This window comes from Porites lutea, chromosome 4 (genome assembly GCF_958299795.1).
Source record: "Porites lutea chromosome 4, jaPorLute2.1, whole genome shotgun sequence".
Classification (NCBI taxonomy): domain Eukaryota; kingdom Metazoa; phylum Cnidaria; class Anthozoa; order Scleractinia; family Poritidae; genus Porites; species Porites lutea.
Window position 1 is genome coordinate 8,646,449 of NC_133204.1, and position 13,391 is coordinate 8,659,839.

General features: G+C 38.6%; 1 protein-coding gene across 1 annotated transcript; it reads left to right on the forward strand.

The window, feature by feature from the left end:
• The first annotated feature begins 9,187 nt into the window (after positions 1-9,187).
• Positions 9,188-12,659, forward strand: LOC140935677 (uncharacterized). Its single transcript, XM_073385249.1, has 3 exons — positions 9,188-9,356; positions 9,876-9,962; positions 10,812-12,659. Exons 1-3 carry the CDS (start codon positions 9,300-9,302, stop codon positions 11,067-11,069), a joined length of 402 nt encoding a protein of 133 aa, XP_073241350.1. The 5' UTR covers positions 9,188-9,299; the 3' UTR covers positions 11,070-12,659.
• The last annotated feature ends 732 nt before the right edge of the window (positions 12,660-13,391 follow it).

A 13,391-nucleotide genomic window follows, 5' to 3' on the forward strand; every position in this document is an offset into this window, starting at 1 on the left:
GAACCCTTTACGAAGGCAGAATAGCAGACCTCAGCAAAGGATAAACGAATCACCACGTGAGTTAGCACGTCAAAGTGAGGCAAAACGTAAGCAAGCGCCTCAAAGCGAGGCAATTGTGTGTCGACACAAATGCAATCTCAACAAAAACTCCCTTATTAATTGAACAGGACACCCAATAATGCACAGAACACCCAACAGAAATTAGGGGTTGCGTTCGAGGTACGAGAACGCAACAATTAAGAAAGAAGTGAGCAAACGCTCCTATCGATGGGTGGATTTGTCAACATTATAGCCGCAAGAAACATAAAAATGGAAAAGGGGGTGAGTCCGACTTCGACGCGTGAATAAAGTTGAGTTGTTAGAAAGCTGAAATCTAAGTAATGAGTTCACAAGAGCCGCGAACTGACGGCAACATCGACGTCTGACCCGACATACGATCTTAACTTAATTTCGGTTGACCTAAATTAGAATTTGGCTCGTTTGTCTCATGCAAAGTTAGACGTTTGGCCTAGGCCTAATTTCTCACACAAAATAAGCTATGGGCCTCATGGCTTGACTGACTAAAAAGCCTTTCCGGACGTTTTAAACTCGTTGTTTATTTCATTGCAAAATCCTGTTACTTCTGCGAGAAACATTTACCGCCTGTTGCCAGCAATGAAGCTGTGATTGTTTAGCCTTAGCTAGTGACTTTTCACTGTTTTCTATTCGACTTAGATGTCAAATTGTTAAAATGCACTTGAAATTTCTTTAGCCACGTTTTAGCAAATCCAGTCAGATAAATCTGTCTGGATTTATAAAAAGGTACCTAGAGCAATTTCAAGTGCGTTTTAAAGTAAGGCTAAGCGGAGATGCGAAGAAAACCCTGTCCCTGCAATTACTGGAGTCCGTGGTGTTAGCGGCCCATCCCACGTTGCAGACAGCGGTCAACATGGCGCCTCTCTTCCTCCGCCTGATCGCACAAACACAAACTCGCTGTCAGTATTAACTATTTTATACTAATGCGAGAAGTATTGTCAACAAGAGGAGTTTATTAAAACTGGAACTAGCTTCTAAAAGAGGAAACCGTCGTTGGGTGCCCCTCCTTCATGGGCGACATGGAGGAGGAATATTGATAGCGATACGTGACTCGATTAAAGCCTACCCGAGAAGCGACCTTCGTTGTTACACGTCGGAGCTTGATTTCGTCGAGATTGTGTTCCCTAATAGAAAGAGATTGACGCTATGTGTATTCTATCGACCGCCTAATAATGATTTGAAGCCTTTGGAGGATCTTCAGTTCGCCCTAAATGAAATATCACAAAACGAAGTGATTCTTGTAGGTGATTTCAATCTCTGCGCAATCGATTGGAGCAATGTTTGGGTGCTGGAAAAATCTGCAAAATACGAGCTATTACTAGACATTGTGCACGATAACTTCCTAACCAAGCTAGTTAAGAGTCCCGCGCGTGAAAATAATATCCTGGATCTAGTGTTGGTTACTTCACCAGACATCGTGGAAAATGTATCAGTCGGCGCACCCTTCTCTGACCATAATTCCATCACGTTCTCATAATCGGATCTCCCTATGAAAGACTTGAGTCTAACAAGCCGCATTATTCCTTTGCGAAAGCAGATTGGACCAAACTTCGGGAACTGCTCACCTACCTCCCATGGCATTGTGCATTCCTGGAAGAAGACATTAATAACTGGATTGCTTGGTCTGACCTACTTTTTACTGCTATAGATGAGTTCATCCCTAAACGAAGCAAATCTAAACGACGCGATGCTCCTTGGATAAAAAAACGAGCTAATCAAGCTTTGCAGTAGCCTGCGAAGCGCAGACGCATTTCCGGTCGTCGCTTCTCTCCCTCCGAAAAATAGCGTCTGCGAACCCGAGCGACAAAACGATTTCCGTGACGTAAATCATTTTTAGCCAATCGCGGTTTAGCTCTTAAAATCAAGGAACTAACTCGCGAGACTTCTCGCAGGATCGTGCGCGATGGATATGTTTTCAAGTCGAAATTGAAAGGACGACGTGGCTTGTGTATAGCCGTCCTTTTTTCTCAGAACGACGCGTTTACGAAAGTTAATTTGCCAGGATTGTGGGACTGATTGACGAAATAAGTATCAAGAGGATTCATATCGAAGAAAAGATTAGAGGACATTTTTCCTCTATTTGCCTACGGAGTCAATGATTTATCAGACGTAGTTGTTTTGATCATATTCGAAACGATAACTGTCCTAATGACAGTAGACGCATCATGCCGTTTGTTGCTTCTGTTCCTTTCTGGTTCCTGGCAGGAAAGTATGCCTTGGAGAACTCTTCGATAGTTTGTAGTGTGCCGTTTTAGATATTTTTTAGTAGATATCCTTTATCTTTGAAAGGTAGGACATGTGGTAATTGATTTCCCATGCGTGGTTGCTTCTTGGTTCAGATAGAACTTTGATCAGATCGAAAGCATTTTATATTTGCTCCGGTATATTTCTTTAAATACATGTTCTTTTCAAGGTTCTCATTTCCATAGTTTTTTGTGAGATGAGTAGAAGCGTCGTAGCTGAAATGTCATTTTGACTATGATCTATTTACTGCTGTAACTATTTATTTCACGCTGGGTCTGGCCCAGGTTTATAATATTTCAGATCATTGTGTTGTGGCGATACTAGAATTATTAACGAGCGATTGTTAGAGATTTCTGAATCAGTCAAGGATGTGTCTGTGTAATTGATTCACCACCTTTTGTCAACGCTGGTTAAATTGAAATAAATAAGTCTGAGCGCGATGTCATTAAGCTATGTTGCTTTCCTTTCGCTGTAGCGATTATTTTGTCCAGGTTTTGTTTATGTCACGTACTACCGTATTTTATAAAGAGAAACCAAAGGCCCACATCACATACATAGCTTAAGAAGCAGTTGCTTCATAAAGAAGTCAGCATTCAACGTCGCAGGAAACCTTGTTATGGTCGTGAAATTCACGTTCCAAAGCGTATTTGGTAATTCTTTCCAAAATCCAAGACACTTCAGCGCGCGAGGTCGCGAGGAGTCACTCGAGCTGTATTCTATCCTTTGATCTGATTGGCCTACATCAAAACAAAAGGTTTTACGTCACGGAAATCGTTTTGTCGCTCGGGTTCGCAGACGCTATTTTTTGGAGGGAGAGAAGCGACGACCGGAAATGCGTCTGCGCTTCGCAGGCTAGCTTTGCAGAAGAAAGAAATATCTTTATAAAAGAGCTAAAAGTCGAGGAAGAGCAAACGACTGGGCGGAGTATAGCTCTCTAAATGATTCCCTGAAGAAAGCTTTTTATAACTCCGCTCGGAGGCGGTATATTCATAACATTGTCGAAGAATTGAAACTAAATGGGAACCATAAGTCGTTCTGGAGTTATGTTAAATCTATCCGGAAAGGAACTAATGACCTTATTGCACTTAAAGAAGTCAATAATATCCTTACTGACGATTTGAGCATTGCCGAAAGCATGAACTCTTACCTCTCCTCAGTGTTTACATCTGAGTCCTTCACAAATTTTTCCAGTATTCAACAAAGTTGTTGACTCTGTGTTGTCGACTATTGTTTGCAACGAAATTGAAATTTCACATATTCTAAAGAATCTGAACGCGTACAAGTTTCCAGGGCTGGACCACTTACCACCGCGTGTTTTAAAAGAATGCGCTGCTGAAATAGCTCCGTCGCTTAGCATATTGCTGAATAAATTACCCACTACTGGATCACTTCCGTATGCCTGGAAACAAGCTGACATTGGTCCGATCCACAAAAAAGTATCAAAACTGATAAAGAAAATTATCGACAAATATCACTTACATCCATAACATGCAAAGTCTGCGAAAAGATCGTGAAATAGCATGTGATAAATTTTTGGCAAGACTTGGGAGTGTTAAATGTAATCCAGTTCGGGTTCCTGGAGGGAAAATCAACTGTAACACAGCTGTTAACATATTACGACGACTGGGCTTCGTCCAGAAATAAATCTAAACCTACTGACATCGTATTTCTCGATTTCACTAAAGCGTTCGATTCACTCCCTCATGAACGCCTGCTCCTCAAACTGAAAGGTTATGGAATAGAGGGCAACCTGTTACACTGGTTTAGAAACTTCTTGACAAATCGGCAACACCGCGTAGTTGTGCGTGGTCTATTCATGGTCTTGTCAGATCTGGAGTTCCCAAGGGAACAATTCTTGGTCCTATCCTATTCCTCATTTATGTGAACGATATATCGTCTAACATCTCGTCAACTATTAAACTCTTTGCTGATGACACGAAAGTGTACAGGGAGATTTCTAACAGTATAAATGATACTCGAGTCCTTCAAACCGACATTGATCACTTAGCAAATTGGGCAACTCTACGGCAGCTGAGATTTAATCCGTAGAAATGCGAAACAATGCGCATTACCCATAACCTTGACCTAGGAGTTTTTGATTTCTTATGATCTGACGTGGGGAGCTCAAGTTGATGCTGCTGTAAACAAGGCTAATAAAATCTTAGCCATTGTTTACAGAACCATCGAACCTATAAATCAAGAGGCATTTTCTATTTTGTATAATCTAACTCAACCATCCTATAATAATCGATATTATCACAATTCTTTCACTTACAAGGCTTCGCATTTGTGGAATCAGCTTCCTTCTTACATTAAGAGATCGACTGAGTTGAGCGAATATCGTAAGCATTTAAGATCTTTTAATCTTACAATCTTAAGAGCCAGTTGTAAATGTAATTTTTTTATATCTTAGGGTTTCACTATATCTGTTTTTCTTTTTTTTTACCCTTAAAGTTTTAAACTTTTTCTTACCGTTTTTAGTTTTTAATTAATTCAGTGGGATTCGGGTGGGTGTAGCTTTGTGCATTCATGGATATATTATTGTTATTTGTTTTCATACATTTATGATCTTTTTAAATTATTTTTTATTCAAATGCATTGTATCTTTATTGACTTAGTATCTTTATTGTCATGCGTTTTATACATGAGCCTCTTGCTCGGATGATAGGGGCAACCCCATCTCACGTATTGTCGTTAATAAATTGATTGATTGATTGATTATAATTATATAACTTTAGTGCGACCAATTCTTGAATATGCAGCCCCAGTGTGATGCCCATACCTAGTAAAAGAGGTACTAGCACTTGAAAAGGTCCAGAAGAGGGCATCTCGCCTTGCATGCGCTTGGACAAAAGCGTGGAGAAATGGAGTACGACGAACGTAATAAAATTTTGAACTGACCCACCTTAGAGAAGCGGAGACATTTCATTTCACTTATAGAATGCTATAAAATTGTTTTTGGCTCAAATAGCCTGAAGTTTAGTGATTTTTTCGAACTCGTCCTAGATAAAAGGACACGAGCCAACCACACTTTTAAATTAAGCGTGAAAAATGCAAGAGTTAACTCTTATAAATATTCATTCTTTATTCGCGTAGTGAAAGAATGGAATATTTTACCGCAGTCTGTAATTAAAGCAGAATCTTTTAAACTGTTTAAAGCGAGGTTTAAGTCTTTTTTGAATATGTGAATATGTAAATCGTGATAGGTAATTTAACGTATTTTTTATACCTTTTTTTATAGGAAACGTTATGGGTTGACCTCGTGTTTCCTTTTCATGATGGACTTTATTTTTATTTTCTTATCTTTAAACGTCATGAATAAACCAGTTTAGTATATACACACTCCGTGATCTTGGTGATTTAAGCAATCTGATTGGTTCGCTATCTCGGACTATTCAACAATATTCACCTCCCAGCGAGTGGATAATGTGTGAGCTCGTTTTTTTCCCCATTTTCTTAGAGAAAGATCTTTTAAAAGTCGACAAAATCCTAGGGTTGACTTTTCTTCTGGCAAGAAAAGACTTCGAAGGATTCAAAACGGCGTTTTTCCATTCACTGTTGTTGAGTTTTGTGGTCGATGAATTGTTTACAGCTCCCGCTTATTCGCCTAGAAGAGGCCGTTTGGTGAACTCAGCGTTTCCTAACATGAAAAATCTGGCCCAAAAACGAAGTTTATTTATGACAAACAAATTTGAAAGCAAAGGTTTGCAGAAATTCTACATTTCAAGTAAACACGAGAAAGAATGCTACATGAAGACGACGTGTTACCTCGAGGAACCGAATCGCCGTTTTTGTCAGCACTTCATGCGAAGAACGACACAACAAACCTTTTCGGCTATGAACTTGGCGAGTCAACAGAAAACAAAAAAGCTCTTCTTTTCTTCTCAGGTAAGGAAACAATTCAAACTTTTAGCGGTTCCATTTAAGTCATTACGCGGTTGTCTGCGAAGTGATAAGCTTGTGAATTGCCATGTTTGAAAATTCTACAAAGATCTATTTTTAAACTGTCGAGTGTCTAGCTGAACTGATCTGTCAATCAAATCGTACTTTTTAATGGTTTCCTCTCTGATTTTGTTGAGATCACTTCGTGTGTATATACTAAAACAATTATTCTTTTCAATCTCGGTGAATAGTGGCTTTAGGAATATTTACCTCGCCACTCTGTGGCTCGGTAAATATTTTGCCACTATTCTCCTCGATTTCAAAGAATAATTGGTAAATCGACCTTGTCACGGTTTTCGACGCCATCTTGACGAGTAGGCAAACGCGTGAGAAATAACAATGTTTGTATGAGAATCTAATGTCGTCAAAGATAGTTATCAGAAAATATTTTTCAGATTTATTCTGTTCCCTGTCAATAGATAAAATCGGTTAGTTGCATTTGGATTCAGTGAACAGCTGCCGTTTGCACGCCGATCTCAGATTCATTTCTACACTATAGCTACCAGATGAGTTCCAGATTTTGGAGTGGTAGACCAGGGTTCAATTTGCGGCTGGACCAACACTTAGCGTCTTAAAATAAATGAGGAGAAGGAATTGCTTTCTGTCACGTCTGTAAGTGGTTAAGCCTTCTAAACCTCTCAGGGGTAGCCTACGACTATGGGGTGCAATTACCGCCAAAATTCAGCGATCGTTACTTTCGTAAATGGTGCCTCTAATTTTGTTTATGGTGCCTTCGTTTTCATAAATGGTGCCTCTGTTTTCATAAATGGTGCCTCTGTTTTTGTAAATGGTGCCTCCAATTTTGTTTATGGTGCCTTCGTTTTCATCAATGGTGCCTCTGTTTTTGTAAATGGTGCCTCCAATTTTGTTTATGGTGCCTTCGTTTTCATCAATGGTGCCTCCAATTTTGTTTATGGTGCCTTCGTGTTCACATATGTTGCCTCTAAACTTGTTAATGGTACCTCTTATTTTGTTAAACTGGTGCCTTTATCTTTGTATATGGTGCCTCTGTTGTCTTAAAAAATGCTGCCGCTGTTTTCGTAAATGGTGCTTCAAATATTCAGCAGTCTGGGAACGACTCTCTGGTGACTTAACCACGGAAAACTGGGGCTCAGTGTCAAAATGGCGGAGTCCTTAGCCTGTCTTCGCGGTCTTATTACAGGAGAAATTGCAAACATTTGCAACAGTTTATAGAACTATAGAACACCAGTCTATTTAAAATGTTCAAAAAATACCAAGGCAAGCACCGTTTTTGCATGTTTCCTTGAGGCTGTGTCAGAGTTTGGTCTACCATCCCTGGTACGCTCTGAAAATGTTGGAGTTTCCATGTTTATGCTTCAGTGACCACAGTGGATGCGGTTGTTTTACAGGGTTTCCAATTATGTTTTTTAACACTCACGAACTCGTGAAAGGTGAGTGGTTTTTGGAATTTATAAGTCACAAAATCATCTTCTAGCTCTAGCATATTTGCAAGTGAGCATAAATTTCCTCCAGTAGAAAGTTGCTGTTGAAGAATTTTGTGGCAAAAAATGCATGCATAGATTTAATCTTTCAAGAAAGAAAGTGGCTGTGCGTAGAACCTAATAAGTGCATTTTATCTACGTGTTTACACTGTACTTGGTAAACAAAGGGGGTGGGGGTCGGATCAGTGACGTCACACTTATTAACCTCCTATATTATATGAAAAAAAAATACCACCAAAACCCATCCATGTTCCTACTATGTGGGTACTGTTAGTTTCTAATATTGTTGTAAAGAAACAGAAAATAAAATCAGTGAACTGTAACAGCAGGATTCATCATAATTTAATCAACAGTTTGATTCCAGGTCATTAGAAAAAAACTGAAACTAAATGGCAGTGCCTTTAATTGACTATAATTTTGTTATAATGTGAAAGACTATAAAGCAGTCAATATCTTCTTAAAAATGCACAAACCCGTGTTATAAAGAACTTTTCTTCGTTTAAACATCATAAATAATCTGGAACAGTTTACCTTTCAGTAACGTAAACAAAACTGTATGTTTTTTAATCACTTTCACAAAACTGTAATAATTTTAAAGTTGTACCATTCCCTGCAACATGAAACTTAAACACCTTCAAAGAGCCCAATCATTTGGCAATGGGGTTGCAGAATGTTTTGAAGAGGAAGCCATGCCAGCACTTATTGCATCCTTTGATTGCCAGAATTCTATTTCCAAGGGCTTTTGTTCTGGAAGGACACGTAACAGTGAAAATGAGAGTAGCAAAAACAGTGTTTTGTTTGAATAAATCCATTGCTAATTTTTTTCGTTTTTTTTGTGTGTGCTACTAGAAGTTTTGCCTATAAAGACTATGAGTGTGCAACAATTTTTTGTTGCATGCTTTTAGGAAATTCTTCACCACAGGAATACCGCGTCCAGCATGAAAGTAGGGCTCCTTTTTTCCCTCTTTTCCACAGTACAGTTGAAGGAAGAAACTGCAAGCAATAATTTTTTTTCTGTTTTCGTACCGCATCAGGATAGGTGGATCATTTGATCAGGTTGTTATGTCACTCTTACCTACAACTGACAACACAGTAACTGATGATGATGATGCAAATGACTTGATGAATTCACCGTTTGAACCACCAGGAACCTGTTGTGATACTCAGGACCTGAATGCTGAATTGAGAGACCTTCAGAAAAATTTTTCTTCAGATCAGACGGAAAAGTTGAAGATAGACGAAGAAGATCTTCTAAATGACGCCATGGCGTACTATAAAGATCAAGATTTTGACTCAAGAAAGAAGCTACGAATCGTGTATAGTGAACAGCCAGCGGCAGACACTGGGGGGGTCATCCGTCAATTTTACACACAACTACTGAAAGTGATTGCAGACACCTTTTTTCGGGGTGATACATACGGAAGTCCAGTTTATAACTGTCATATGGTTGCATCGGGTGTAATGAAGCTAGTGGGAACAATCATCGTACACAGTGTGCTACAGGGAGGACCCGGGTTTCCCATATTCAGCCCGGGAGTCTACAATTACCTGGCCAAAGGTAAATTAAATGAAGTCATGGAAGCAATCATCATAAAAGACTGCTCATCTCACATGGAACATTTCATAACCAAGGTAATGGAAAACAAAACCTACATTTAACTTTGTTAAAATATTTTAACAAAGTATCTGGAGACTATGCTAATGAACTCTTACTCTGAGCAACACCTATAATGCTAAGCAGGAGATAGTGCTTGAGTTGGCCTGGCAAGCTGTTAAGTATATGGGAAGAGTTTTTCATTGTGTGGGAAAGTACCCTATTCTAGTGCAGTTATATAATAATGACATGGAAGGGAAAAATATTTTGCTTAACAAAATAGGAACTATGGAGTTCTGTTTCTGCCCTCTCCTATCAGGTGCATAGTTAGGCTAGTTGAGTAATGTTAAGAAGATATGCACCTGCATTTATTTGCTTCCAGTTTTAGAAGATGTGACAAAACGTCTGAAAGCTGTCCAGTCTAGGGCCCCCCACATTTTATATGTTCCCTAATACTAACACTGAATGAAGGCAGTATCAAAAGGATATGTGAAACTTTTTACCAAAAACATATGTTTTTTTTTCGTTAATTTTTGTTTCTGTTTTTTTTTTTTAAGGTTGCAGAAGTTGCTGATGTATCTGAACTTGACAAAGAGGAGACGACCAGTGTTCTCTCAGAGAGTGGTCTTTCCATGACATTAACTGTAAGTTTGTAAATGTTGTGATGGCATTATTGGGTCAGTCAAGGTTTCTGGGATTCTGACCACCTTCCCCTCCCCTAACCTAACATTTTGCCTTAAGTGAGAAGTTAGTGTTAACGTTGGGTTAGGGGAGGGGTAGGTGGGCAGTTTCCCAAAAACCTTAACTGATCCGCATTATTTTTAACAGCATATTATTAACAATAGTGAAAACTCGATATTGATAGAAAAGTATTTTAAAACTTACACACTCAATATCTGATCAGGAGACAAGCCATTCAGAAGCACTTTCAAGCGTGCTTGACAGTGAAGTGAAATTCACAAATAATAAAAAAAAACCACCAAACAGTTTAAAAGAAGAGAAGCAAAAATAAATATTTTTTTAGATCAGGCCCCAGTTGCTCAAAAGGTGATTAACCCTATCCACTGGTTAAATCACCATCTAGTGAATAAATAAACAGTGAGAAACAGATTAAAAATAAGTATTCTATACAACAAAATAAATGTAAAAATATCTAAAATACAGATCCTTACAAATTACATAAATTGGATAAAACAACAACTAATTAAAAACAATTTTCAAATACCTAAAATCTGAATCATTGTTATAAATAAAAGAGCAGTCTTTTTTGGAATTGATGCCCCTTATGACACCTTTAATTGTGGACTGCACTATCCATCATTTGACCAGCTTGGGACAGGTGCATATGTTTTCACGAAGAGAATGGATTTACCTGCATATACATGCAAAATGTTGCAATCTCCTTCTCAAGGATATTGTTACCTACAACTACAACTTACAGGTCGTTGACCAGTTTCTTACTGTATTATTGTTGTTCTGTGAATTTCTTTCAGAATGATAACAAAATGCGAGTCATCCAAAGCCTTATTGTACATGATGCCATTGGAAAGCCCAAAATACTTTTAGATCAACTAAGGGAAGGGCCTCAGACTCTGGGATTCGGGTCCAGAACGCAAGTATATCCTGAGCTTTTCAAAGAGCTATTTGTGGCAGGAGAAAAGGAAATGAAGGGTTCTGACATCAAGGAAATATTGATGTTTCCATCAGAGATGAGGGATGCTGAAAAAAAACATCATGGAGCACATGACTGAGTTCATAGTTGGTGCAACACCAGATATTCTAAAGGCATTCCTCACCTTTGCTACTGGGGCACCCTGCTTACCAGAGTTTGGTTTAGGAAGGATCAGGATCGAATTTGAGGATGCTGGTTCCATTTTTTCCTCTACTTGCACGAAGAATGTAACCTTGCCAAGAAATTTCCCTGACAAGGACACCTTCCTGGCTGCACTTCAAGCAGTTTGTGATAATAGTGGGAAGGCATTCACTAGTATTTAACATCCATTTACGGCATGTTGGATCATTAGTTTAAATTTAATGTTTGCATGTTTTAATACACACTGAGAGGAATATGATGTAATAAGTCCAACAGGGGTCCAAACATTTGACTTATGGGAAAAAAGGAGAGAGGTACATGGGCAGCTGGTTGTTCCATCATTGCATAACAATCTTGAGAATCTGAAAGATAACTTCAACTTCCACCTATCCTGATGCGGTACAAAAAACAGGAAAAAAAATTATTGCTTGCAGTTTCTTCCTTCAACTGTACTGTTGAAAAGAGGGAAAAAAGGAGCCCTGCTTTCATGCTGGACGCGGTATTCCTGTGGTGAAGAATTTCCTAAAAGCATGCAACAAAAAATTGTTGCACATTCATAGTCTTTATAAGCAAAACTTCTAGTAGCACACACAAAAAAAAAACGAAAAACATCAACAATGGATTTATTCAAACAAAACACTGTTTTTGCTACTCTCATTTTCACTGTTACGTGTCCTTCCAGAACAAAAGCCCTTGGAAATAGAATTCTGGCAATCAAAGGATGCAATAAGTGCTGGCATGGCTTCCTCTTCAAAACATTCTGCAACCCCATTGCCAAATGATTGGGCTCTTTGAAGGTGTTTAAGTTTCATGTTGCAGGGAATGGTACAACTTTAAAATTATTACAGTTTTGTGAAAGTGATTAAAAAACATACAGTTTTGTTTACGTTACTGAAAGGTAAACTGTTCCAGATTATTTATGATGTTTAAACGAAGAAAAGTTCTTTATAACACGGGTTTGTGCATTTTTAAGAAGATATTGACTGCTTTATAGTCTTTCACATTATAACAAAATTATAGTCAATTAAAGGCACTGCCATTTAGTTTCAGTTTTTTTCTAATGACCTGGAATCAAACTGTTGATTAAATTATGATGAATCCTGCTGTTACAGTTCACTGATTTTATTTTCTGTTTCTTTACAACAATATTAGAAACTAACAGTACCCACATAGTAGGAACATGGATGGGTTTTGGTGGTATTTTTTTTTCATATAATATAGGAGGTTAATAAGTGTGACGTCACTGATCCGACCCCCACCCCCTTTGTTTACCAAGTACAGTGTAAACACGTAGATAAAATGCACTTATTAGGTTCTACGCACAGCCACTTTCTTTCTTGAAAGATTAAATCTATGCATGCATTTTTTGCCACAAAATTCTTCAACAGCAACTTTCTACTGGAGGAAATTTATGCTCACTTGCAAATATGCTAGAGCTAGAAGATGATTTTGTGACTTATAAATTCCAAAAACCACTCACCTTTCACGAGTTCGTGAGTGTTAAAAAACATAATTGGAAACCCTGTAAAACCAGTCATTTATTAGTGTCACCTCTTGTGGCTGTAGATCAACTGTAGAACAACCGCATCCACTGTGGTCACTGAAGCATAAACATGGAAACTCCAACATTTTCAGAGCGTACCAGGGATGGTAGACCAAACTCTGACACAGCCTCAAGGAAACATGCAAAAACGGTGCTTGCCTTGGTATTTTTTGAACATTTTAAATAGACTGGTGTTCTATAGTTCTATAAACTGTTGCAAATGTTTGCAATTTCTCCTGTAATAAGACCGCGAAGACAGGCTAAGGACTTCGCCATTTTGACACTGAGCCCCAGTTTTCCGCGGTTAAGTCACCAGAGAGCCGTTCCCAGACTGCTGAATATTTGAAGCACCATTTACGAAAACAGCGGCAGCATTTTTTAAGACAACAGAGGCACCATATACAAAGATAAAGGCACCAGTTTGACAAAATAAGAGGCACCATTAACAAGTTTAGAGGCAACATATGTGAACACGAAGGCACCATAAACAAAATTGGAGGCACCATTTACAAAAACAGAGGCACCATTGATGAAAACGAAGGCACCATAAACAAAATTGGAGGCACCATTTACAAAAACAGAGGCACCATTTATGAAAACAGAGGCACCATTTATGAAAACGAAGGCACCATAAACAAAATTAGAGGCACCATTTACGAAAGTAACGATAATAGCTGAATTTTGGCGGTAATGGCACCCCATATACGACAACAGCCG